The sequence below is a fragment of the Argentina silus genome, assembly GCF_951799395.1.
Source record: "Argentina silus genome assembly, chromosome: 7".
Taxonomy (NCBI): Eukaryota; Metazoa; Chordata; class Actinopteri; order Argentiniformes; family Argentinidae; genus Argentina; species Argentina silus.
In genome coordinates, this window is record NC_139661.1 from 9,876,914 (window position 1) to 9,902,449 (window position 25,536).

General features: G+C 41.6%; 1 protein-coding gene across 1 annotated transcript; it reads right to left on the minus strand.

The window, feature by feature from the left end:
* Positions 1-1,222: 1,222 nt before the first annotated feature.
* dock5 (dedicator of cytokinesis 5) lies at positions 1,223-23,198 on the minus strand. Its single transcript, XM_083673861.1, has 51 exons — positions 23,064-23,198; positions 19,685-19,768; positions 19,444-19,484; positions 19,303-19,358; positions 19,024-19,120; positions 18,727-18,875; positions 18,450-18,585; positions 18,170-18,327; positions 17,882-17,963; positions 17,453-17,582; positions 16,598-16,670; positions 16,105-16,247; positions 15,785-15,910; positions 15,530-15,654; positions 15,131-15,229; positions 14,821-14,893; positions 14,598-14,701; positions 14,066-14,246; positions 13,831-13,928; positions 13,649-13,738; positions 13,405-13,505; positions 13,060-13,194; positions 12,855-12,966; positions 12,459-12,529; positions 12,214-12,320; positions 11,872-12,008; positions 11,645-11,740; positions 11,339-11,437; positions 10,808-10,978; positions 10,571-10,671; positions 10,349-10,407; positions 9,936-10,090; positions 9,736-9,821; positions 9,453-9,609; positions 9,230-9,270; positions 9,056-9,146; positions 8,751-8,870; positions 8,279-8,368; positions 6,592-6,696; positions 6,110-6,251; positions 5,830-5,911; positions 5,635-5,719; positions 5,325-5,411; positions 4,960-5,136; positions 4,744-4,827; positions 4,525-4,662; positions 4,124-4,296; positions 3,745-3,889; positions 3,503-3,653; positions 3,172-3,290; positions 1,223-3,044 (listed from the first exon to the last, which is right to left on the minus strand). Exons 1-51 carry the CDS (start codon positions 23,104-23,106, stop codon positions 2,943-2,945), a joined length of 5,607 nt encoding a protein of 1,868 aa, XP_083529987.1. The 5' UTR covers positions 23,107-23,198; the 3' UTR covers positions 1,223-2,942.
* Positions 23,199-25,536: the final 2,338 nt, after the last annotated feature.

Genomic DNA, 25,536 nt, shown 5'->3' on the forward strand with positions numbered 1-25,536 from the left:
TACAGAGGTTCCAGCCAGTGGAGGCTGGTGGAGGTAGAAATCGGTGGACGGGCTTATTGTAATGCATGGAATGGAATGAGGAATGGTATCAAACACGTGTCAATAACATGTTTGATACCATTCCTCATTCCATTCCATGCATTACAATGAACCTGACCTCCGATTTCTACCTCCACCAGCCTCCATTGGTTCCAGCCATTACACTTCCGGCAATCCTTAGCAGCCAGCTGAGCATAGAGCAAAAGTTGTATTCTTTTTTACTAGCCATCATATTGATGATGATCATTAAGATCCTCTTGTCATCTATAGCCTCTGGGTTTATCCCTCTCACTCCCTGTAGGAGTTAGTGTCTAACATGAGCAGGGCTCAAATTGCTTTTCCATGATTATTTCCCACTGAAGTCTAGATTCCCACTGTGTGCCATCTCCCATCATAAGGTGATGGAACTATGTTCTCCCGTATATGGAGCTGTCAGATTCCTGGAAACTGGAATAGACCTTTGAATACAACATGTAGGAAACACAGAGAAAAATGTCCTGCAGTGAGGAGTGGCGTTTGTTTCCAGAGAGATAAGGGTTCATTTTGAAGATAGGAATTAAGCCCAGCAGTCTCAGAACTTGAAACTCCTGTCAATGGATGAGAGAACATCACAGGGCAGACCCTCTGGAACCATTCCTAGATCTGCTCATGTGACTACAGGGAGAGTGATATCCTGTCCCCCAGTATCTGACAGGAAGGAACAGGCCATTAGCAGCCCAGATTACCAAGACGAGCACATATCACACAGGACCCACTGCTGCAATAAACAACTCCATGTCTGTACTCATCCTAAACCTCCCCCTCCACACCAAGGCTACAAAAACTGACTACATTTACACATTTGTTTCTCTATATATAGCCCAACATCTTCTCCAAGCTTGACACCTTCAATTTTGTATAAGAACTTCTCAATAAATTGAACATAAATGAAAACATGAATGGGTAATGTCGTGTAACCGTTAGCTTGCCAATAAAATGGCCTGCCTGCCATTAGTTGGCCAAGGATTACTTACCCTTACATTTACCAGAGAAGAAGCCCTGTGTAACAGTGTGCTGTTGAAGAGAGTAATGCAATTCACTGTACCTCAGAAAACAGAAAAATAGACAAATATAACCGCATTACACAATATCTGTGATGCCTTTGAGGCATATTTATTAATCAGAAATGTCACCAAACAAATTACTTTTGTTTGTTAGATTCTTTATTTTTGTTTGGTCGGCTTTACAGGTTCATTGGTAAAAAGATAGACTATAATACATCTCTTCATGCTAATATATAGCCATATATGTCCATACAAATCTGATCCTTGTTAGAAAAATGCATACAAAAGTTAATTCCCTTCTAAAATATCTTTGATGGTTTTGACTCATGGAAATAGTCAATCTAAAATACTGACACATTCTTGTACATTATGATTCAAAATTATAGTTTCAGAAAAGCTCACATGCATAGATTAAAAAATGTTGAGGGCACACAGAGTATTGCATTGTTTGCAAAAGAGAACTTTAAACACCTAATAGAAAGTAAGTATTCTTATATGGAGATTACATTATTGATCTCATTAAATTTGTTCACTGTAAAAAGACTAATACAACTGATGATGTTTCTATTTGTACAACTCAAGTGTGCAGAGCAATACATTCCTCAATGATAATAATTTAAAGTAATTCAACAATGAATCAATAAAAGACAAACAAAATGAAGATATGTACCAAGACAAAATGCCTAGCAAATCAAAACAGAATTGTGTCTGTACCATATAGCATTACAATCAAACTAACTTCCACTAAAAATATCGAACTGATTTGTATGGGAAGCAAAAATTCAAAAGATACAGTATTTTGTTCTCATAAAACAAATATACAATAAAAAATTTACATAAATTCCATCCAGTGCATCTGTCTCTATAGTTTCGGATATAATTTTGAGGTACTTGCATTTCTTAGTGTGCTTTCATCCCCATTGTAATGCATAGTTATGGCAGATGCCATGTGAAATGATGACTTTGAAAAGAAAATATTTTTGTACTAATAGGAGTCAGAGAGAGTTTAATAACTGTAATAAAAAATCTTTTGGGGAATCCAAATATCACAATGGGCCAGCATTACTGTCAAAGTGTGTGCTGCTGCTACAATACATTTAAACAATATATTTAACAATAAATCTGGGCCGACCATTCGCTCACCCTGATCATTGAAAGGTAAAGGTCTTCACCTTTGTCAAATGAAAAATCATCAAGCAGTTCTTGCCTGTGTTGTTCTTGTAGAATGCCCCAAACAGGCACTCGGAATTAGTCCAGTGTGATTCCAACAAGTCATGACGTAAAATAAAATTGAAGCTTTGGTCATTCCCTTGGCCCGCAGTGATATTCAAAATAGACACTACATTATATACAACATCATGTCAAAATCCCAAGGGAAATATACAAAGGTCACTGTTTGTTTTACTTTTCAAAAAATATACAGAACGCAAATCATGCATTTAATCCACCTTGTTCTAATACCCGTTCCAAGACAACTGTTTTGTAAATGGACCCCATCTGAAAATGAAATGCTAGTGACCCTGTGCACCCCGGTTAAAAAATAATGTGGCACTCTATTTAATCATAACACAACATTTACTTACTGAAGTATTCACTACATGGTAATAACTATGACCCAACACGTATGCAACATGGATTCACTAAATACAAACAGTACCAGGTGGAATTACTTATATAAGAATCAGAAATATGAACTGTTAACATGTAAATCTGAAGTACATCACAAGTAAATGGTCCTGTAATAGTATTGTATAATAAAGTGCTACAGTACCACGTAATAAACCAAGCCCTCATCACAATAAGTCTATGACCTAGATGAGAAGAAGAGCAAGGGCTGTGTGTCCAGGTGGAGAGGTATCCTCACTGAGGACTGTGCTCGTATGAGGGGAACATAGACTTCCTGGTCTTAGGAGGCGGTGGAGGGGGCTTGCTCTCAATTTTCACTGGCAGTGGAGGAATAAACTGTGGAGAGACAGAGGAACGATCATCAAGATATGTCTTTGAATGTTTTATTTTCTGTTTTCAAAATCAACATTTGAATAAAAATACATCTGCATGTGTAGATGCTATTTTCTCCCTCGAGATGTACCTCAGAGGAGTACTGGGAATTGTCAATCTCGTGGGGGTGTTTCTTTGGTGGCATAGGAGGGGGTGTCCCTGGAGTGTCAGTGTTGGCGGTATCATTGTCACTGAGGAGAGATGAATAACCTGCAGAGCAGAGAGAGAGAATAACAATACATTTTAAACTGCAGTTACAGTTTAAACTGTGTGGGTGTGCACAACCTGATTCAGTCTACATGTGCATGAGGCAAGGATCAATGTATGCACACAGGGTGTATCTGCATATGAATGCAAGACTGTTTCTGTGCGGAGGGTAATGTGCTAAGCTATATATATTTTCATGGTGTTGTGCGACGTACTGGAGCTGCGAGGAGTGTTTGGAGAGGCCGGCAGGGGGCTGAGGGGGCTGGCCAGACTGAGCTGAGAAGAAGCACCCTGGAACAAGGACAGGGTCAGCCGACGGTCCGCAAACTGCAGACTTTTAGGCCTCTGCTGTTTCTCTGGAGGGATCTGGAAAGACCAGAGATACAGCCCTTCTTGTAAAGACAATCAAGTACAAGGATAACATTCTGTGTGTAAGTAATAATAATGTTTCAGTTACCTCATCTATGTCAGGCTGCCTCTCCAACAACACCTGGGACTTGCTAACACTCCACTCCTTTCTGTTCTTTCGGCTGATCCGGTTGTCATCCTCTGAGCGGGACAAAACAGAGGCCCGGCGATCGTTGGCACGGGAAAGGAGTGAACTGATGTTGAATACCAGGACAGAGAGAGGGAGACAGAGAGATGGACAGAGAGATACTGTGAGTGTGATATACTGACTTGTGAAAGACTTTAGACAGTGCAACTCTGTGGGATATAGAAAAGCATGGAAAGTACTTCCTACAAACATTGCAACACAGAGGAGATAAACAAGAGCAGCACAAAGGGAAGGAAACAAAGGGGAGAGGAGGAGGGGGGAGAAGGAGGCGGGAACTGACTCCTGGGAGGAGGGCCGGGAAGGGCCGTCAGAGGATGCGGAGCCGCTGGAGTGGCCTGAAGAGGTGGTGGAGAGGGTGGAGACTGTCGACATGCGGCGAAGGGTAGAGGACAGGATGTAGGGCATCACGACTGAGCCCACGCGGCTCTTCTTCCTCTCTGTGAGGGAGCAGGGCTGGGACACAAATGGGATTAAACATCATCAGGAAACTTGGCAGGGGATGAGTGCAATGACAGACAAAACTCTGGCGGCTATGGGGTGGCTAAAGGAAGATTTATAGTCCTGCACCAATATAATGTACACTCTGCTTTGAATGAGGGGAGTTTGATAGGGAGGCAAGGGAGCCAATAGCCAAAGTTGGCACCCCCTTACATTAAATTGAGTTTGCGGTTGGCAACTCACCAGGGTTATGACGCCATAATGCTTCTCTACTTTCTCCCGCAGGTCCTGGAAGCAGGTGAGCAGGTGGTTGTGCAGGGGCTTCAGCTGTTCTGTGGACTTCTCCCCGTGGATACGGATCCCATCTGCCAGGAGTGGAATCTGAGGGGAAAGCGGGAAGCTTAGAACTTGCACAGGATGTCAGTGGATAGTGTCAATAACAATGAGAGTATGAGGATTTGCCTGGAGGGCGATGAGATGTTTGAGGTTCTCAATGCACTCGAGGTCCTCTGGGTGTTCATGGATGTAGGTGTCTGTGAAAAATGCCTGCAGACAGAAAAAGGGGGGGGGGGAGTAAATGGTCATACACTCATCTAATACTGCTAAAATATATGGATGACCTTGATCTGTGTTCAACCTCCTACAACTCCTACAAGAAAGAAAGAGAGGCAGCCTAACCTTTTCGTAGTTGGCAAAGCCCCCCATGACAGCAGGGTCAACAATGCCATTAAGCATCATAGAAAGTGGGTGGACGGGAAGCGAGCGGTCACAAGCCTGCTGTTGAACCAGATTACTGAGCTTCTCATTGGCCATCTCCATGGTCTCTACGGCGTTCTTCAGAGGGCTGATCTCCTCCTGACCAATAGAAGAGTGAGGATAGATGAGGAGACATGAAGGAGCAGGAGACCAAACCAGTGTAGTAGGACCCACATGCTATTGGCCACAGATGTGTAGCCTACTCAATGTTTGTAAATGTATTACACTGATGGCAGTACATATGGCTGCTTGTTGTGATTGTCATTATTGTTACTGACAGAACTTACAACAGAGTTAGACTTCACTTCAAACCATTTGAGAATCCCTGGGAAGTGATAGGCTGTGATGTAGGTTGTCCTCTCAATCCACATGGTCTGGAACACAAGAACAAAACATGCATGCAACAACAGTCAACACAAATGCCTTGAGCAACAACATATTGTCCTCTTATCAATAAGCCTGAACATAAAAGAGCAAGAAGACAAAAAAAAGGCTGACATTCCAGAGTTAAGAGTTATTTCTGTTTGCGTAACTGGAGGGATCTGGTTTGTTGGTGTTCTGTAGCACTGTGTGCCAGTACTACCCAGAGGTACTCACTGCAAATTCATTGTCTGGGTCCTTTTCACCTTTCCTGAAGGGTCTGGAATACTGGAACTTGTCCACTTCGTTTGTTCTGTAGTAGCTGGGAGAGGAAGAGAGGGAGAGAAAAGATCAACAAGGTCTGATAAGTAGTACAGTATCTTTTGTTGTTGTAAGAAAGGAAGATAAACTGTTAGCTGTTCTGTTGCTTACTTCAGGATCTGCTCTGGAACCCCCTTGTCTTTAAACTGCTTGGGCACAGTAAGAACGGGCTTGACAGTAAAACACTGGATGTCTGGGAAATTCAGCTAAGGATAGAATTATTTTTATTTGTGGTCACAAACAGAGATTGTTAACCAAAGGAAAATCTCAGAGGAAATTAGTAATAAAACTTGACCAAGAATGTTTCAGTGCAAGTGAAAACTACAATATCCTGACAAGTGGTATTTAATGACACTGTTAACAATGTGAATGGCACTAATAGTAAGGATACGTTGTCCTTGGGAGTTACAGATGTTATCCCCAGGGGGTGCTGTGCTGGTCACCCTCACTCCGTTGGGAAACTGAGAGAGCAGCTTCTGGTTGAAGTCCTCCAACCATTCATATTCCTTACCACGGTAAATGAAGATCTTATTCTGCAAAATCAAATCAAAAACAATGAGCAACAACATAATGATAGCCTATCAAATTTGAGTGTGATGACAGAATGTTTATGTTGTGATTTAACGACATGCTACGACTGTGGTAGACAGGATGTGCCACTGAGCTGTCAAAATATTGGTGTTCTGTCAAATAAGGTTATCGTGGCCTGATATTCTCCTCAAAACCTCCAAAGAGTGGGCTACCAAGCAAAATATAAATAATAGAAGAAAATACAGCAAATTATTTTGAAGACATACGTCATTTGTGTATACAGTCTCATATGACACCAAAACAGGTCTGAATTTACTGAAATACTGCCAGTTAGGATCTTACCCTGAGGAAAAAGGGGAATCCATGGCCATAATATCCCACGGCAAAGTACTCAGGCTGGGGCCGCATAGCATGCATTATATTTTCATAGAACTGGGCCTGCTGTTTCTGTTAGCAACAGGAGAGAGAAAAGGATGTAGTAAACACAGCTAAAATGTGCTGAAATAACAAAGACACAATTAGCAATGCATATAACAAACTTATTAATGGATTATTAATGTATAAATAACTTGTGGTTTTCAACATTTAACAAACGTTTATTATTCAGGAGAGACCCAATCAGAATAACATTCACATGGAAATATACACTTCAAAAATGTAGATCTCTCACTGGTCATTTGTATTAAATAACATGGCATGCTGAATACCACACAGTGATGAAATAGTATTTACAATAAGTAGACTCAAAAGTGTTGTGTATAATACATTCAATGTGACTTCCTTACTGCAGCAAGTGTGTCAGCTGGGAGTACATGGGTGGGGACCACAGGGTACAAGTGTTGACTAAGTGTGGCAACAACTCTTATCTCTTCGCCATTTCCTCAACTTGTTTTTCTCTTCAACTGTACTTTGGCTTGAGCGAGCTGGCTGAGCTTTGGCTGTCTGAGCCTTTAGACTGTGTGGACACGGACACCATCTATGTATTGACAGTGGTTCAATTCAGTGGGAAAAGGGAAGGTTCTCTAAGTAGGTTGAATATACAGTGCCCTGCGTAAGTAATGGGACAGTGAAGCATTTTCTCTTCTTTTGGCTATACACTCCAAAAGTTTGGATTTGAAATTACTTTGAGGTTCAAGTTGAGATTCTCAGCTTTTATTTGATGGTATTTGTGTACATATTGGTTTCACCATTCCAAAATATTACGCATCGTCCCCCTATTTCAGGGTACCCAAAAGTAATGGGACAATTGGCTTGACAGGTGTTTCTGCTAAGTCAGGTGTGTTCCGTCACATAATTTGTGCAGAGTTGTCAATGTCTAGTATTGATTCTTGGCTTTGCATTTGCCTTTGGAGTCCGCTATTGGTGTCTGTCAAGATAAGGATCATAGCGGTGTCAATGAATGTCAAGGAAGTCTTTATTAGGCTAAACATAGCCAAAACCTGAGTTTTTCAGAGACAAAAAGCAAAGTCAATCCTCAGATTTAAATCCAATTTTACATGCATTTCATTTCCTGATTATGATTTTAGGCAAAAATACCTCAAAACAAACAACAACTAAAGATGTCTGCAGTACAGGCCTGGCAAAGCATCACCACAGAATATACCCAGCATCTGGTGGGGTCAATGGGTCGCAGTCTTCAGGCAGTTATTGCATGCAAAGGATTGTCTTCCAAATACTAGCCATGAGTGCTTAATTTGGACTTGATGAATCTGTTCCATCACTTTTGTGTACCCTGAAACAGGGGGACTATGCATAATAAAAACTATGCAAACATTTGGAGTGTAGAGCCAAAAGAAGAAATAATGCTTCACTGTCCCATTACTTATGCAGGGCACTGTATATGGTGACAGTGAATTGCTGCCTCTCCCTTACTGTCCTTGTTGGTGGAACAGTAATTCATTCATTTTTGAATGTGGAATTTTTGAACATGAAGTTCCTTTTTGGTTTACATTTTTGTGAGGTGACAAAGGGTAATTTCGAATATTTCTAATAAAACACTAAGCAAAAAGCAACAGATAAGCCCTCTTACCAGCAGCTGGCTAAGCTCCATGAAGTCAAACATCTGGTTCTCGTGCATCTTGGCCAGCTGTTTGCCCATCTCAATGGCTTTCTCCCACATCTGAACATGCACATGTCGCAGTTGGTAAACATTTTTTTAATCAAACCCTGATTGCAAGTATCAGTGACAATTTAAAAACATGCTTCTTCTTGCGTAGCTGAAATGTATTTTAAATTGCAGTTGATGAGTTTCGCAAGAGTAAACATTGTAGCTTGCATGAATCCACACATTAATTAATACACAGGGAATAATGTCCCTGAATAATCCCTAAAACCTGGTGACCGTTAAACAGGGAAAACACTGTCAGAGAGTTTAAAATAATCTTTCTGACAGTAACTCAAATGGCATCCTTAGGGATAAGCAATGAGCATGATTGAGCATGAGCTAGGGCCCATGATGGGGTCTCCTAGGGTCACTGGGTAAGGTGAGGACAAACACTCACTTTGCCCTTGTCCAGGTAGCACATGATCTCCTGGAAGAGCCTCTCTTTGAGCTCCTGCTGAGTCCAGACATGGGCACCATCGCGAGGGATCAGATGAGGGGCGCAGGGCTTGTCAGACCACTGGGGGACCACAACACACAGATGCACTTGGTCTTCAATACTATGTTCATGTTTCTATTACAAGAATACAAATTAGATATAAGAAACGAATAAAATGAAAACACAGAAAAATGACGTTTCCATTATACATAAATATGCCACACATCAAATAGATTTAAAATAGAATTGAATATTATGAACAAAACCTCAAGAAGTTCTGCATGCAGTAACAGGGTGTACGCAGCCTCTGTGTAGTTCTCACAGTCCAGGTGCAAATCCCTCAGCTTGTACAAGTACCTGGGGAGAGATTCAATGTATCAATGTAATGGAGAAATCTTAAAAAAAGGATCCACTATCCAGTATTTCTTCAAATGACTCACCGAATGTAAATGTCCTCCCGCTTCTTCTCCTTATAGAAGTTCTGTCAACCAAAATCAAACAGTGCCAAAACTCAGTTTGGTACAAAGAATAAACATCTTGATCATCGTCGTCATGATCAATAGATTCGATGTAGAAACATAACAACTTGATATGGTGAATATTCAGTCAGGGGTGTTAGTGCCTGGACAACTAATCCTGGCAGTGAGCATGCTTTGGGCATACCAGCACGTTGACGGTGCAGCTCATACGGTGCTCGGGACTCTCATCATGTGTTATGGTGCGGTAGGCCAGCAGGTTCTCCAGCAGACTGCTGAGCAGCAGAGCCAGTTCCTCTCCTGACTGGGACAGGTATCTGTGGCGTCTGCAGTGCTCCAGTAACCTGGACATGATACACAAGAGTTCCCTCATATTCCCCTTCTCCTCTATGGTTAACACCAAATAAGTGAAATTAGGGTGTTGCATTGGACTCTTGTTTGAGTGATTGGCAGGGCTAGAGTTGACTTACGTTTTCTCCAGCAGGAGTTTGTACTGTTCGTCCCCACGACCTCCTTCTACCTCTTGATCTAACTTGGTGATCAGTTCATTCTCAAACTGCATGTACAGACAACAAACCAAACAAACCAATCACGCATGCCCAAGCAACGAGTCACTGTTTAAACAGGGTTTTACTGTAAAGCCAGATAGCTTTTGGCAGCTTTATCTCACCATTTCAAACGTGTGGCTGGGGCTGAAGTTGTGTTCACACTGCATCATATCAAAGAAGATGGGGATGGTGGCTTTCCTCAGTTCTGGCTCAGGCACAAGCGTGGCTTCCAGTATAGGCCCCACCATGGCAGGGATGAACTTCATCTTGTGGGGGCCTGAGGGATAAACAGTTATAATGAAATGTAACTCAGGTTCATTTGAGAAGGCAATACCCTGCACCTTCATTTCCATGCAAACAATACGACACTAAAGTCATAAAGTGGTAATCAAGAACTGGGCACTAAGGAACTGAGCAATAAAACAATATTGTTTTTCACCCCTACTCTAAGAGCCACCGGCCACTGAGCAGACCTTTCTGTAGACTTCTTCAATTGTGGCTTCCCTGTCTCAAAGAGATAACAACCAACACTTACCAAGATTATACCACATGTCCCCGATCTTAAAGCCAATGCTCTTCCTCATGTCTCCGTATCTGTAACAGAATGATAAAATCTTTTTAGACTACATAGACAGCATACAGTATGCATACAGTACAACATTGACAGAAGCACACAAGCTACATTGTCTTGAGTCTAAATAGCAGTCTTTGCTTGAATAAAAGGTTTTAAAAGAAAAAAATTCCTAATAATACATACTTGTTCAGTATTTTATTACGTTTCTCTTGAGAGAAGGATTCCAGCTGCAATGACTTGTGAGTAAGAAATGCCACAGTCAAGTAGAAGTAGTTGTTCCAGAGCTAGAGAGAGAATGATGAGAAATGTCCATTGAATGATGACCAGGAAAAAGATTCAGCTACGGAAGAGTACATCACAAACAACACAGAGGATGCTTTATGCAACGTTTTTAAGTCCCAGCAGAAGGTGAAGACCCACCTGCAGCTCGAAGTGTGTCTGGTCCAAAAAGTACATGTTGAGGACATCAGAGTAAAGGTTGATGGCTCGCAAGAACACACCAATTTGCAGGAGGTTCATAGTCATCCAGTCGGACGGGAAGACATTCCCCATCAGGTCCTTAAACATGATAAACGTCTCCATCAGGAAGTCCTGGGGGCAGGGAGAGAACAGCACAGTAACTCAACTGTGCGTTTATGTACATCATGCTGTGAGCACAAACGTGGGAGGATTTGTCTCTGCCAAGTCATTGGAATAATGACCTACAAAATCAGCTGGACTAAGACCAGCAGGTCCCTAGCATTACTGATAATAGACCCACATGCCTGAGATAAAGAAGAAGAAAGGACAGTGAAATCCTCATCATGTCATTCAAGTCAGTCCGATGAAATGTCTATAATCAATAATCACTTAAGGTGCAGTAACAGGCTCCAGTGGTTCAATGCCAGCTATTGATTGGATGATTCAACAAGAGCCATGGCCATGTGAGAGGGGAGGAGGCACAGCACTTACAACAATGTCCTGTCTGGTCTTGAAGGTGCTGATGTAGTGGGCGTAGTGCATGTCATCCATTTGTCTCAAGATGGCAGTCATGCAGGCTAGGTAGTGACCCTGCCATGAAGGACAGAGATCATTAGTCACATTTAGAATACTGTGAGCACTTACTTCTGATTACCGTGTTCAGAAACTGCTTATAAAAGGTGCTAATTTGTTCTGAGATGGTGAACTATCGGCTACACTTCAGCGTCTTATAATCACTTCATGAGTGCCGAACACAATCCATTAATAGAAATACAATTAATGCTCTCTCTGATTTACAATGAGAGGGGAGGTTCTGCTCATGCTGATGACGGTGCGATTGACCCTACGAAGCAGCCGCTCCATAATCAGCTGTACATGGCTCCTGGTTGGCCCCTGGAGAAACAGACAGAGGTGCAAGAGTGAGATTATAATATATGTATCCAAAGTAATCCAGATTATGTTAGAATACATTCTGACTAATAATCCCAGTAGTGTCAGTCATATGATAGATTACAGCCACTCACCACGTCTTTGCGATCCAGGTTGTCCAGCACAGTGCTGAGCAGCTGGACGCAGGCCTCATGGTCAGGCTTATTGGAGTGGTCATCCAGCTGCCCACTCAGCTGGTCAGTAACCAGTGGCAAAAGGATGTCACGACACTCTGTGTTCAAGTTCAAGTTCAAAAGCTTTATTGTCCATTTTTAGGGTAAAAATTGGAATGAGTATTCATCTTCCATGGCTTCCAACACAACAACACACATCATACAATAACATAATTAAAAGTGTACATTGAGAGACAGTTACAATGTGCCACTGGGTAGTTACAGTAAATATATCATTATGTTTATATATGTTTGAGGTCATACCTGGCTGCTTGAAAAGGTCACTCTCCACAATCTTACACATACAGCCAAGCTTCTGACGCACCAGCTGAGAGTCAGGGATGCTCTCGATGAACTTGGTCAGAAGGACACTAGAGAGAAGGAGAGGGAGAGAGACAATAGCACTCCTTTTGTAGCTACAGCAAATTGTATTATTATACTTTTAATTATACTTTTTTTGATGGGAAAATTGTCATTATTTTATATCAGATAAGCCTCGAAAGAGTTACCTGAGCTCCACAGGATCAAAGACGTTCTGGATGTCATTAATGATGCTGGGGAGGTATTTCAGAATTGCACCCTGTAATAGACAAGCAGGTCCCAAAAGTCAAATAATCACTGGATAAATCTCATTATACAAAGCTAGATTAGTAGTTTTCATGAAATTTCCTCTATCAAATAAAACATTCCTCGAGCTTTCATGAAGCCAGCATAAGGCTTCCAAAAACATGATAATGGGAAGCTATTTTAGTATGTTAGGGTGTTACATGCATCTGTCAAGTGGTTTTAACATACAGGTTCAATGTCATGTGAACAGCATATATTTTCTCTTTTACACTAGAACAAACAAATGTCCATCATAAATGTGCCATCAAAAATGTGTCCAACAATGTTTCACAACTCACCTTTATCTTTACTCCCTCATCCAGTGGTCTGTCCATGAGTGTGTTGAAGGAGAGGAAGAGGGTCCGAATGGAGTTGAAGAATGCATCCCCGTCCTCACTGTTCCCATAGAACCTGACAGACAGAGACAACAAAGATTATTTCAAAACAAACCAACTGTCAAAAACATGCATGAGGCTGAATGGACGATGGCCATAGTTTTAATACCTGAGGTAGAGGACCCGAGACTGCACTATGAATCTGAACAGGTACTTGAGGGCCTTGAGGGCAGCATAGAGTCTTTCTGTTAGGACAGGCTCCTCTGCATGGCCCACATAGTAGTTTAGAACCTTGGTCAGCTTCCTGGGAAAGCAGTGGAATGAGTCACAGTGGTACACAGTATACCGGTAATGGCATGTGACTGCATGCTGACTGGGTGGAGAGGTGTCAAGACAGGAAGAGATAAAAGTGAATACAGTAGTGTGTGTGTGTGTGTGCGTGTGTGTGTGTGTGTGTGTCGGGTGGTGGGGGGGGGGGGGGTATGGGAGGAAGGAGAGACAGGGTAAGACTCACATGTATGCCAATGTGGCACTGAAGTGCTTGTTGATGTAGGTCTCCAATACTGGGTTAAAGTGCTGGAACTTGATGTCTCCAATCAGTGTAATAATGAAGACCTGTTTTAAAAAAAAAAAAAAAAAAAAAAAAAAAAACATAGCCATGTTAAAACCTACCATAATGCAATAGCCGGGGAGATGTACCACGCTTCAGATGGACAACTGTCTTTTGGTATAATGATGATAGGTCCAGTATCACGCACCAAGGCATTGAACACCAGGGTGTCATAGGTGTCCTTCTCTGAAGTTTCCATCATGATGTTGAAGAGGGCATCGAGTGTGTCCTGTAGAAACTGAGCACACAAGAAACAAAATGCATAATGGGAGATCCTCTTGTGTAAAGCCATCTTAGAATGCCAACTCTGGACCAGTCAGACTCACTCACCTTGACAATCTCCCCTCCCTCAACCTCCATCAGGCCCTGCAGGTTCTGGTCCAGCTCCTCAGGGTTGGACCTCCAGTTCAACAGGCCCAATAGATCCACTGGACAACAGAAGAAAAACAAAAGCACATTACATTCATATGACCCATGGACTTCAAATAAAGTATAAAAGAGCACATCATGTAGAAGAGAAAATACACAAAAGCACTTCAGTTGAGAGGCTTGTGCCTGATAGTACCATTTTGGGTGAGTTTTGTGGAGCAGGTGAGAGTGGCTATATGGAAGCTGTCTTTGGTGACTGGAATCACTCCTGAATGGTGGAACTGTTTCCCCATCTGTCTCTCCTTCTCTTCCACCTCTGCCCAGGTCCCTGGCACGGTGAGATACGTCTTTGCATCCTCTGTCTTCTTCACGTCAACCTGAGAGTTATAAAAAAAGTAATGAAATACTGAGATGTATTGATCGGTGAGACATAATTTGATATCTATTGACCAACAGCAGATTTATGAAAAATCCACTCTGTGTCAGCTTTTTAAAAATACATATTCTTATATGCAATGTCTTAATAATTTCAGTTAATAGATGACCTTCGCCCTCAACGAGATAACACTATCAAGTGCAAGAGTGTTGGTAACATGGCGGGCATAAATCCCATAATCCAAATAAACAAACTAAAGAGTCGAATTAATTAAAACCCTCCCACTCCGCCCTCTGATCTCAGCTCCATACTGTATACGGTTTGTCTAAGGCCCAGAGTTCGGAGGTCACACCTTATAGACAATAAGGTCGTGTCTGCCGTCTCTTAATGTGGTTCCATCTCCTTTCATCAGCCGGACGAACGCCATGCCAAAGGGCTTCTCGGATTTGTCCCTAGCTGAAGGAAAAACAGCAGCGTCAGAGGGGAACCAACATGATCCTCCTCATGCTAAGCAGCTCCCACAGACATATGGCAGACTGCATGGGTGTTGTTTATTTCACACCCAAGACACTCACAGTCCTGGGAAGATCTGTGTCGGAACATCACCCTGAGATGACAGCGGCCAACATCTTCGATAGGAATTGTTACCTTGTGGGAAACAGGAAAGGGAGGAAGAGTGAGGAGACTTTCAAGTCAAGTGTCTGGTTTCTAGCATTTTGTATGGGTACCACGTTCTGTGCCAATATTTTCCCTGAAGGATCATTTCATTGTATAGAGCCAAATCGATTTGGAGAAGTAATTGGTGAACTTGAGACTTCATAAGCGGGGTACAGTGCTCCTCTTGTCCAGATAAAACCACCTGGGAATCTTGTAAGTGAGCTGTACCTTGACTGTTTCATTCCAGCACGGCTGCTTGACCTGGTAGTAAATAACAGACTTGTACTCGGTGATCCCATCATATCCAGCTCCAGGAAATATTGCTTTCTGCACAAGGGGGGGAAATTAACTTTGTTCAAACAAGTGACATTTTGAAAAACCATTTCATATACCCAGCGTAAATATTCCCTGGGGTCAATTTGTAATAAACTCTGACGAACAGTAAATTCTGTATACAGTATCAGTTCACAAATAGAGCTGACTGATAAAAAAAAAAACTTCAGGTAAAGGTGGTTAAAGGCAGAAAGTTGGATGAATTAAAAAGCGGATAGAAAAAATTAAACAATATAAAAGGCACAGTATACACAGTACAGTGTATGAGAATAATCAAGAAGACGGAACTCTTACCTCCATGAGTGTGCCTTCATCATCTAACACACTCATCATCACCTCCACATTCTTTGGGGTCTTCTTTTTACCACGGTCAAACTCTCCCTGCAGCAACGTCACATAGATATCGTTCCTAACGTATCCTGGAGAAGGACAAATCATTGGTCATTACAAACAATGAAGTGTTACTGTTACACAGGCAGCTATAAAGTATGCCAACCCTGTGTATAAGATACAAGTCAACTGCAAAGATGACAATGTTGACTTCTGTACCTGGGAGGATGATCTCAGGGAAGCCCATCTTCCTGACGATGGCGGTGGAGCGATCCACAAAGTGGGGATAGTCCTTCCTGACCTGAGCCAGGTCACCTGGGAGTAGCTTCAAGGTCACAAACAGTCCTGACAAAAAGACACAAGTTAACAGCATAGGACCAGACAAAATGTACACACATAACCTGTCATCTTCCACACAAAATAACCAATTTTGACTCATTTTTCAAAAAACATATACTCTGATCTATGCTATCCACTGGGGCAACTGGGGAAATGGTGAGTTATTGCCACAGAGTGTCTGTGAGTGTGTCTCTCTTTACCCTGGCCCTTATGATTGACCTCCCGGGTGGCAATGACTTTGTTGAAGACAGCGGTGAGAGGCTCGTTCTCTCCGATGACCCGAGATGGGATGAGAGGAGACATGATGAGCTGCCTCTGACGAATGTAGGTCTCCATAGCTATCCTGTGAGAGAGGAAGACCGTAGGAGAAATAGACTGACAAAGTGGCTGACAACTGACTGACAAATGGATCGACAGATTGCCTTGGAGGAAAAAATAAATACAATATAAAGATATATGACCTAGAACAGGGATCAGTCTTTGGCTGTAAAGATCCAGATCCAAGCCATTGAAAGTCACATAATGCACATCCCTCAACAAAGGATGCTATGAGCTAACAGGGCTCTAAGCCCTTTTCACCCATTTTCCATATCCGACTATGATGTTAAATGACAGGTAGATTTGAAATGGACTGGAGACCCATTAGCAGATGGTGAGAATTAACACAGCCTGAGTCAATTTCAAAAGACTCACTGCTGAAAGGGGATGAAATGCTGCTTGTCCTCATCGTCTGCTTTGCCATGAGCGATATCTGTGATGTCCATTACTGTGAACAAAGACAAAGACAATCACATCTGTCACCCACAGGATGTAGTGGCATTCAGTAGCTGAGGCTAAGCTAATAAGCTTCTTTCAATTCAATTGTCTGGTTATTGTTACTGCTGCTAGCATGTTTCCCTCACTTTAATAGCCTCTCCAACTCCAACTCCAGCCATCTCACGGTGGAGGTTTGTACTTTGAATGAGAAAACTAGCTGAGTGGAACCACAATGCTGTTTGTGTTTCAGAACCAGTTAATGGACCTTCACACACCTGCTGCCATGCATTAGAGAGGTAGTGTGGAGCTGGACAGATACAGGTTAGGCATGATTTCAGCAGGACACTGTGACCTTGATCTTTGTGTTGAAATGGATGATAGTTCAGCACTGGGCATTCCTCCTGACTCTTTCTGTCTCAGTGTTATTTAATGGTTTAGGGAAATGAGAGCACTCTATTGCTCTCTACTGACTCTGGATTGAGTCCATATGCTGTGACACAAGAGGAAATCATTTCTCATCCAACACAGAAATGTAATCCTCCACCCGAAACAAAGAGGGCTGTTAAATCCATTCCACTCACTCCTTTGGGGAGGCAGACTAAGTTGAGGTATTTTACAGGTCAGAGAGGTAAGCAGGTATACTGGGGCTGGTCTGGATTCCTCATTTTTCAGCCCCTCAATTACCCATCCACTCAAACTCTGAATAAATGGGGTAGTGTTTTTCTTTGAGTTGAATTGTCTTGGATGCTTAAACTCCAAAGGAAATGCAGTGAAATTTCAAACACATCTCACCAGCCACACCAAACGGTCTCCTTAGGCCCACTGTGTGTTTCTTGCCCTCCTTGAGCTCCATGCAGCCCACTCTGATGATCTGACACACCAGGAAGAGGCGTGGCCTGATCAGGTCACTGCTGCTCAAATCCTGGGCACAGAGGACAGAGTGGAGGAGAGCACTCAGTGCAAATATGAGGATTACTTATGCAAGTAAATGTAATTTGCCTTCAGAGACATTTTATGCAAAATATCCAGAAGTCATTATATTGCCCATATAACAGTGTACAGCATGTGACCAATTCAGATGAAGGGCCTTGGCCAAGAAACACTATGACATGGCACACCTCCAGTCCAGCCCATCTGTTGGGCTTTGCCCTGCGAGTCTATAACATGTAAAACAACAGAGAAAAGGGACAACAGACATGAGGAAGGTATCATCTCAGTTACCGTGAAGAGTGCAGGCAGATTGTTGAGTTTCTCAATCTCTTTGGGCATACCCGTACTGTCCCAGCGCACCAGTAAGTTCTCACTGCAGGGATTACATTCATAATCATCAAATAGTGTTTCAAAACATAACTCACATGCCCCCCTACAACTCCACTTCATACATTTGAAAAAATAAACAAATAAACCAAAAAGCATTATGCACCTACAGTAGTATATGCATGTTCTGGTTTATTGTGATAATGCAACGAATTAAAAACATGTGGAATGTGGAGGAAGATGAGGACAAACCTGATGAACTCAGACTGGTCAGGGTCATAGAGTGACATGAGTAGCTCTGAGTCCTCCCCAATGTTACACACAAAGTTCTTCAAGTTCATGAGGAGACTGTAGGTGTGTACTGTGCTGAACAGGGACTGGCGTCTCATCTCAAGATTCTGCAGCCGGGTCTAGAAATGGTCAAGAAAACACTGTATGGGCATAGAGAGGAGAACACACAGGAGGGCTAATATAATATTACAGAAAGCAGCCGCTGTCTATGAGAACAACACAAAGAACAGCTGTTCCATGCCTTCTCCTCCTGTATTCTGTCATCAATACTGCGGGATGCAGTCTCATGGGCCCGGAACAGGCTGACAATGCTGGTACACTCCGGATCCAAAGTGTTCCCTGCTTCATCTCTCACCACCAGATCCAACCCTAGAATCCTGCCCAACAGAAAGCATCAAATATGGCCTCAGGTGGGTTTACAAGGGCATATTCTTAGCACCATGACTCACTCACATAAAACTTTACAAGCACGTTGATGTCAGAATGCAATTCAATACAGACAAGAGTAAAATTCATACCGGTTTCCATAATCAATCTTAGCCGTGACTTTCTTTCTGAGCTCCACAAGGTCATCTTTGGGCAGTGTCCCCGAGACTATCTGAGATCGATACTCAATGAGGCTGTAGGCCATCTGCTGTACGTTCCTGAACATAGTGGTCTTGCTGGTCTGTCAAATAAACAGTCATGTACTATATCAACACCATCATCCGGGCTTACAACATCACACTGTGATGTCAGAAATTAATAACAGAATGCTTTAATATGAAAATCATGGAACAAGGGAGATGGAAAAGAGAGAAGTATCCTACACGTACCACATACAGCTTGTGCCATATTTGTGCCCATTCTCTCAGAGTGGCAGCAAGCTCCTGTATCAGGGGCAAGTCGGCTGGGATAACTATTTCCTGCTGGCTACAGGGTGAAAGGAATGAAACAACCAGGTATTGGATCAGTGATGCATCATATACAGTAAGTAAATTATGTCATATCATGTGTCAGGAATACAGTAGATTTTTTTAAAAACAACCTGCAGTTCATTGATGAGATTGTATTACTGATTGTTGATCTCCCTGCATAAGTGATTGTTGCCTTACCCTGTCCCTTCCACTTTGGCCTCCTTCAGGTGGATGTAGGAAGCTGGGAAAATGCCCTATGGGATGAAACAAAAACTTAGGCATCATATTCCAACAAACTTCCACATTCAAATGAACCATAAATGGGTAGTAGTGCCTCACCTTCTGTGATTTGTCCCGTAGAGTGTAGCCTCTATACCACCCTGAGTAGATTAAAGATGGATTGAGATATACATGACAGAGATAAGGAATCAAAATGCAGATAAGACAAATGAGATGAGGGTAAACTAAATGCAGAAGGTTATACAGGATGTTCAGTCAAGAGCATTCCATGAAACATTGCTGATTTATTTGAATGGCTAGTTTCATGGAAGGGCATGTTGGCTGTTCATGTTTCTCTTACCTTCGAATGTCTCAAGTATGTGCACAGTGTCCCCCACTTGTAGGCACAGCTCCTGCTCTCCTCTGGGATCGTAATTATAGATTGCTTTGAGAGAATTGGTGAGGGGGGATCGTGGGAGCAAGAGAGAAAGACAGTCTTACTAAAAAAGAATACACACAAAGAAGCTCGTTTTGAGCAGAAAGCTGTGACTTCAATGGTATATTTCCAATATACAGTATTTAAAGCAAGATTTACAGTGATAACAGGGAATATAAGCTGACTGGACACTCTATTCAATAATGCATTGTAGGGAGAGAAATGTGTGAGCATGTTTAAACTTGAAGAAAGGGGGTTGAAAGGGAGTTGAGTTTCGCTATGTTCAGTAGACATTGTTTTATTAATTGAATGGGCAAAGCCAAAAAACTAATGAAATAAGGCCTTAAATATATATATATATTATATATACCACTTTATTTTACTCTATCACAATGCAGGTTTGTGCACATACTGTAAATGACCCATGGTAAGGATTTTCAGTCTTAGTAATTATTGTCAGTAAACTTGACCTCACATGTTAGAGTTGAATATTACTTCATTTCATTCCCTAAGGCTAGGTGTTTGGTGTTCCCTTCTTGCAAAGGGAAATGTTTCCAGGTTTACTACATCAACACTGAGGAAGGTGGAGTGAGAGAAGAGGATTGACATGTATTATTTATTTCTAAAATCTCCAAGCCATGGAGCCTGTTGGTTGGGTAAAGGTCACATTTTACAGGCCATGTTGTCGCCAACTGGGTCAGCAGTGTGCCCTGCCCTCCTACCCTCCCCTGCCCTCCTCGTCTGTTTGTTAACTTATGAGCCTTTCTGAGGGCGGCGCAGTCTCTCCCTCCTTTTATCTGAAGGACACAGGTGGGAGACAGCACAGAATATCTGCCAGCTCAGCCTCTCCCTCTCAAACAGCCTTCCTCTTTTGCTCGCTCCCCCACACATTCACACACTTTAACACAACACAAAACACCATGATATTACAACAGACCCAGAAAGAAGAGCCCTAACATGCAATAGCTTACTTCCCTGTCATGACTTGAGTGAGCTGCATTGCAGACACACACATACCCTGATACAGGAACCACGATAGGAGATCTGTCCTGACTTGCATAGCAGTAATCATTGTTGCTGGAGGCTAGATTTCACAGCACGCTTCAACTGGTTCAGCTCCTCACCCCCCAGTCTAAATACCTCACCTTACAAAACTAAACACTCGTGTCCTTCCCTTTCCATGGCTGTTTGTAGTTCTATTGAAATCCCTGTTGGCACACCTGGGAATTTTCAATACTGCTCTTAGTGGTCTGAGAAAAAGAAATTCAATATACTTCTCAAAAAATACTAGATGCAACCTACATTTGTCAACAAAGATTAGGAGTTTGGAAACGGAAGAGATATCAGCCACCTGGCTATGTTTTGCTTTGTCAACATTGGGATTATCTCACATCATTATTTGTAACCCAAATTAGAGCTCAAGGGCCTGCCTGTGTGATGTAATAGCAGAGAGTGGCGCCATTTAAGCCTGGAAGATAAAAAATGACAACACTTTTTAAGCACAAAGATCATAAGCAGCAAACCTCATCAAAATGTTTTCTCATTTTTTGTTGAAAACTCTATGCATCAAGACACAATAGCCTTCATAAAAAATCTACTGAAAGAAATGACATCTCCCTCTGGTCATGCAGAGAGTGACAATGGCCCATTTCACTAACTTGTCCAGGCCTGGCAGTGTCCAGGCCAGGCAACAGCAGGGCACTGGGTATAATCCAGCCGGGCATGTTGTGATGCAGCACTGTCACCACTAAGAACTGCTTTCTGGACATGAGCACAGCTGACTGTTGCACCTCCCTTATACCAGACCACTGTGTACCTCATCCAGCAATTTCCCTGACTTGTCAGAATACTACTGGCTCTCTAACCTGGTAAAAACATACATGATCAAACAATGAAATGCAGATTAGCTTTGATTACATGATCAAGTTGTCTCTGTCTTTTACAGTGATGGCACTCTCTGGAACACCAGACAACTTGAGCAGTCTTTCTACTATTTATCACCTAACATTTATGAGCACATATTTCACATGCATATGGTAGTCTACATTGGTAGTTTGAAATGCATTTACCTTTACCTTAAGTGAAAATGTTGACCATTACAACAGACAGACACATGTAATAAGCTTTATTTATGGGCTAAGCAGCCATGAACACACAATAAGATTTAAGAATGTTCTGAACATATGTCACAAACATAACTAAAGGTAGTCTCTGTTATAGGCCCCATATAATAATAAATCAGCCAAAAAGTTAGCCTGATTGCCTTTAATCCATTTATCTTTACATCATTCTGCCTCGGAAATGGAGGGGACAAAAACAAAAAGAGTAGCACTATCACATAAGTTGTCAACAACAAGACAAAGCATAACTTCAAAGAAAATGACACGGCTGTGGACTGTCTAGGATGACCAAACCTAGCAGGAGGTTGCACACAAATTCCACAGAGGTGTGTTACTTTTGGGGCAAAACTGAGTCAAGGTTGCCCATCACTTGTTTGATGTCCCATGACAACTAACATCAAACACTGATTAGAACTTGTATAATAGCCACTGTAGTATCATATTTCAAAAAGGAAATATTTAGCTAACAACTTTGCTCATGCCATATTTATGAAAATAGTGAATAGTCATAGGAATAGCACATTTTCAAACAGTTATGACTCACTATTGAGATTACATTGTCCCTGTGTTAAATGAGTATACTAACACATTTAACAAAACACTGTTTTGATTACAATGGATAATAGAAAAGAATCATATTTCTAGCGACCACAGTCTACCAACATGTGCCTGACGTCATTCGATTGTATGAAAAGGTTCCCCATTCGCTTTGATTTACCTTGAGGGCGTGTATTCTCTCTCTCACACACAGACTCATGTGTGATTTCATGTTTCACGACTTATAAAGGAAGACTAACAATAACCCATATGACACAGTGTTTCAAAGATTTATATATTTTGAATAATCAACTACAGATATAACGTTTCACCTTTTCACCAACCTTTTGCGCAACATCTATATCGAGTCAAAACACTGAGTTGAGAATATAGATTTCACTTCACGCCCAAACTTCTTCACAACCATCAAAGTATTGACTTTCATTCATCTCTGTAAATGAAGCGATGAGACTTTATAGGTTACTGGGCTATCACGTCGCCTTTTCCTAAGCTTCCTACCCAGCTACCTCAAAGTTTCACAGGCTTGCTTACAGGCTAGAAACACTAGAAAGTTAGCAGATGGAAACTGCTGAATGAAAACATTGAAACTGTAACAACAACAAAAAGGACATGGTGTTCTTGCTTACCAACGCCATATTTTTCTTTTTTAGTGGGAATCCAGCGGGTCATTGCGGGGAAATGCTAGCTAAATAAATAAATAAATAAGTAAACTGTTGGGCGGGTGGTACAGTTTTCTCGTCCTGAATACTACAGTTCCGCCATCATGACTTCAAATAGGGGGAGGGGAGGAAGCGAAGGGCGCTGGGCGCAATGCAATTGAATGCGTAATTCCTGATTCCACATACGTTTTCATCACTGCCGGGAGTTGCCCAGGCAGGCCTGGATATAATAGATCTATTTCTACAATTGAATAATGTAATTCTGAAGATGTAGAGAGCATAATAAATACCACCAACAAAAATTATTCCATTTGTCAACATTATTGTATGTGCCAAAAGCAGGGTGAGCATATCACCGATAATGTCGGCCTATTTGAATTGAGTTAAACGTTTGGCTTAATTTATGTTTTTAACACAATATGCGTTTTAAACGTAGTTCATTGTTAAAGACAACATTTGTGTCTTTGGAAACAGTGAACAAGAGCAACAGGCTAGAGCTCCCATGGGCACTACTGACAATTTTATACCAAGGTTTATCTATCAAATTTAAATCATATGAATGGTTTGATACGGGATTTGGTCATTCTGTTTTGTTTTTCTCAAGGTCAGGAATGTGCGGAATCCACCCGTTGTCAACTGCAACCGCACAGGCGTCAGTGAGGGACACTGGTGGTGGTGAGAGTGGGTGGGTGTGCTAGCGTTCTTGGTGAGCTTTTCATAATACCATGTGCAAAATTATTGCAATACTTAGAATTATCTTTATGATTGAGAGTTTGAGATATGAAATATTCACAAAGAGGTATAAAGGCTATAATTCTTTATGAGTTAAGATCATTGCAGATTATATATATATATGTTTTTATTTTGAGGGGTGTAACGTCCAAGGTTACTATAAATGCATTTGTCCTCAATAGCCTACACCATTGTGATATATTATTCTTGACAATAGGCAATGGACCATACCCCACCCTCCCCTTCCCCACCCAATGGAGCAATCTGCAGCTGTTTGGATCAGGCCTGTTATCCTAATCAGCCTTTTGTCCCCCCATTATGTGCTGCTGGTACCACTAGACAGCCAAATGTTGCTGTCAATAATCATTAGCCATCCTCTGTGTTGCTCTCATTGACAGTTTGGTTGTACTCTGGCAACTTTGGTGTTTTTAAGTTTATTCTGCTTCTTAATTTGCACTCCAATGGGAATTCTAATTGAAGTTATTGTGGTTTCAATCCATGAAAGTACTGTTATTCTTTCTTGTGTCATGGTTGATTTGTCAATTATACATTTATAAAATGCATCTTGCTAGGATACTGCAAGTATATTGCAGTATGGTACCACTGACTGGAGCTTTAGATTTAAGTAGATGTAAAGCTAGAAAAATAGTGCAAACAGTGTTGTCTGTGTTTGATTTGCCCTTTGTCTGCTATGCTTCACTGAGCTGCAGGATCTAAGGGATTAAATGATTTGACCAACAATTGAAGAATTATGAGTTAAGCAGTTTATGTACTACAAGTTAATTTGAGAAGTTCAACATGACATGGTCGTGTTTGATCTGTATTTTATGTAAAAGCATTTTATTCACTCTAGGTTGCAAGGCTATAGATCACAATCTCTAACATACTGTAACATCAACTACAAATTATGTTAATTTATCATTACATGTTGGTGTCATAGTAGTATAGTTCAAGGTAGGGGGTTGTGTTTGTACCCCTCGCAAATTAAAATGCAACTAAAAAACTTTACTTGAGATGTGTCTGATTTATTATATAATAGCTGACTGAACACAAATTATGATTTTTTTTTTTTGACATACCAGTCTGGGTAGGGACACTCTGAAAGTTGAAATCTGTGAATAAGGAATACAACACTGCCACCATGTGACGACTTGCGTCATTACATGTATGCACTTTCTTATACATGTATGGCAAAAATAAATGTTCAGCAAGAGGAATACAACTGTACTAGCTAATTCTCTGACATGGAATACAATTGTACTGTTGCATTGATAGGTAAACAATAAATAGTTATGACAAGCGGGTAATTATCCTAAACTCTTAATACAAATTATGAACAATTAAATGTCAAATAGTGTTTTTAAATGTCTGAATATTGACTAGTCTGCAATAGTCCAACCAACCACCTCAGTGCAAATGTTAATCCAAGCATGCCATTCATTGGCATCTCAGGTGGGTGCCTAGGGTTTAAGTGAATAGACCAGTGAAGCGCAAAGGGAAGTCCTCAGTCAGGCTCTGATTAGCAGAAACTCTCCATCCCTGTCACCCAGTGCTCTAATTCAGATCAGATTGCATCATGCAGCAGGCCTGGTTTTTATTAAAAGCTCCTGGAGAGGATAGCATGACTATGACCAGCCTCTTCCTCTATCATCTCAAACAACAAGACACCCTTTATGGTGATCGGGGACGGGAATAAACAGATAGAAAG

Bases quoted from the DNA above. Each gene is read 5' to 3' on its own strand.
- dock5 (XM_083673861.1), bottom strand. From the start codon at position 23,106: ATGACCCGCTGGATTCCCACTAAAAAAGAAAAATATGGCGTTG. The intron at 5,912-6,109 runs GTATCCTTACTA...TGAATTTCCCAG, and splicing joins CTGTAACTCCCAAGGACAAC to ACATCCAGTGTTTTACTGTC. The intron at 3,291-3,502 runs GTACGTCGCACA...TCTGCTCTGCAG, and splicing joins AAACACTCCTCGCAGCTCCA to GTTATTCATCTCTCCTCAGT.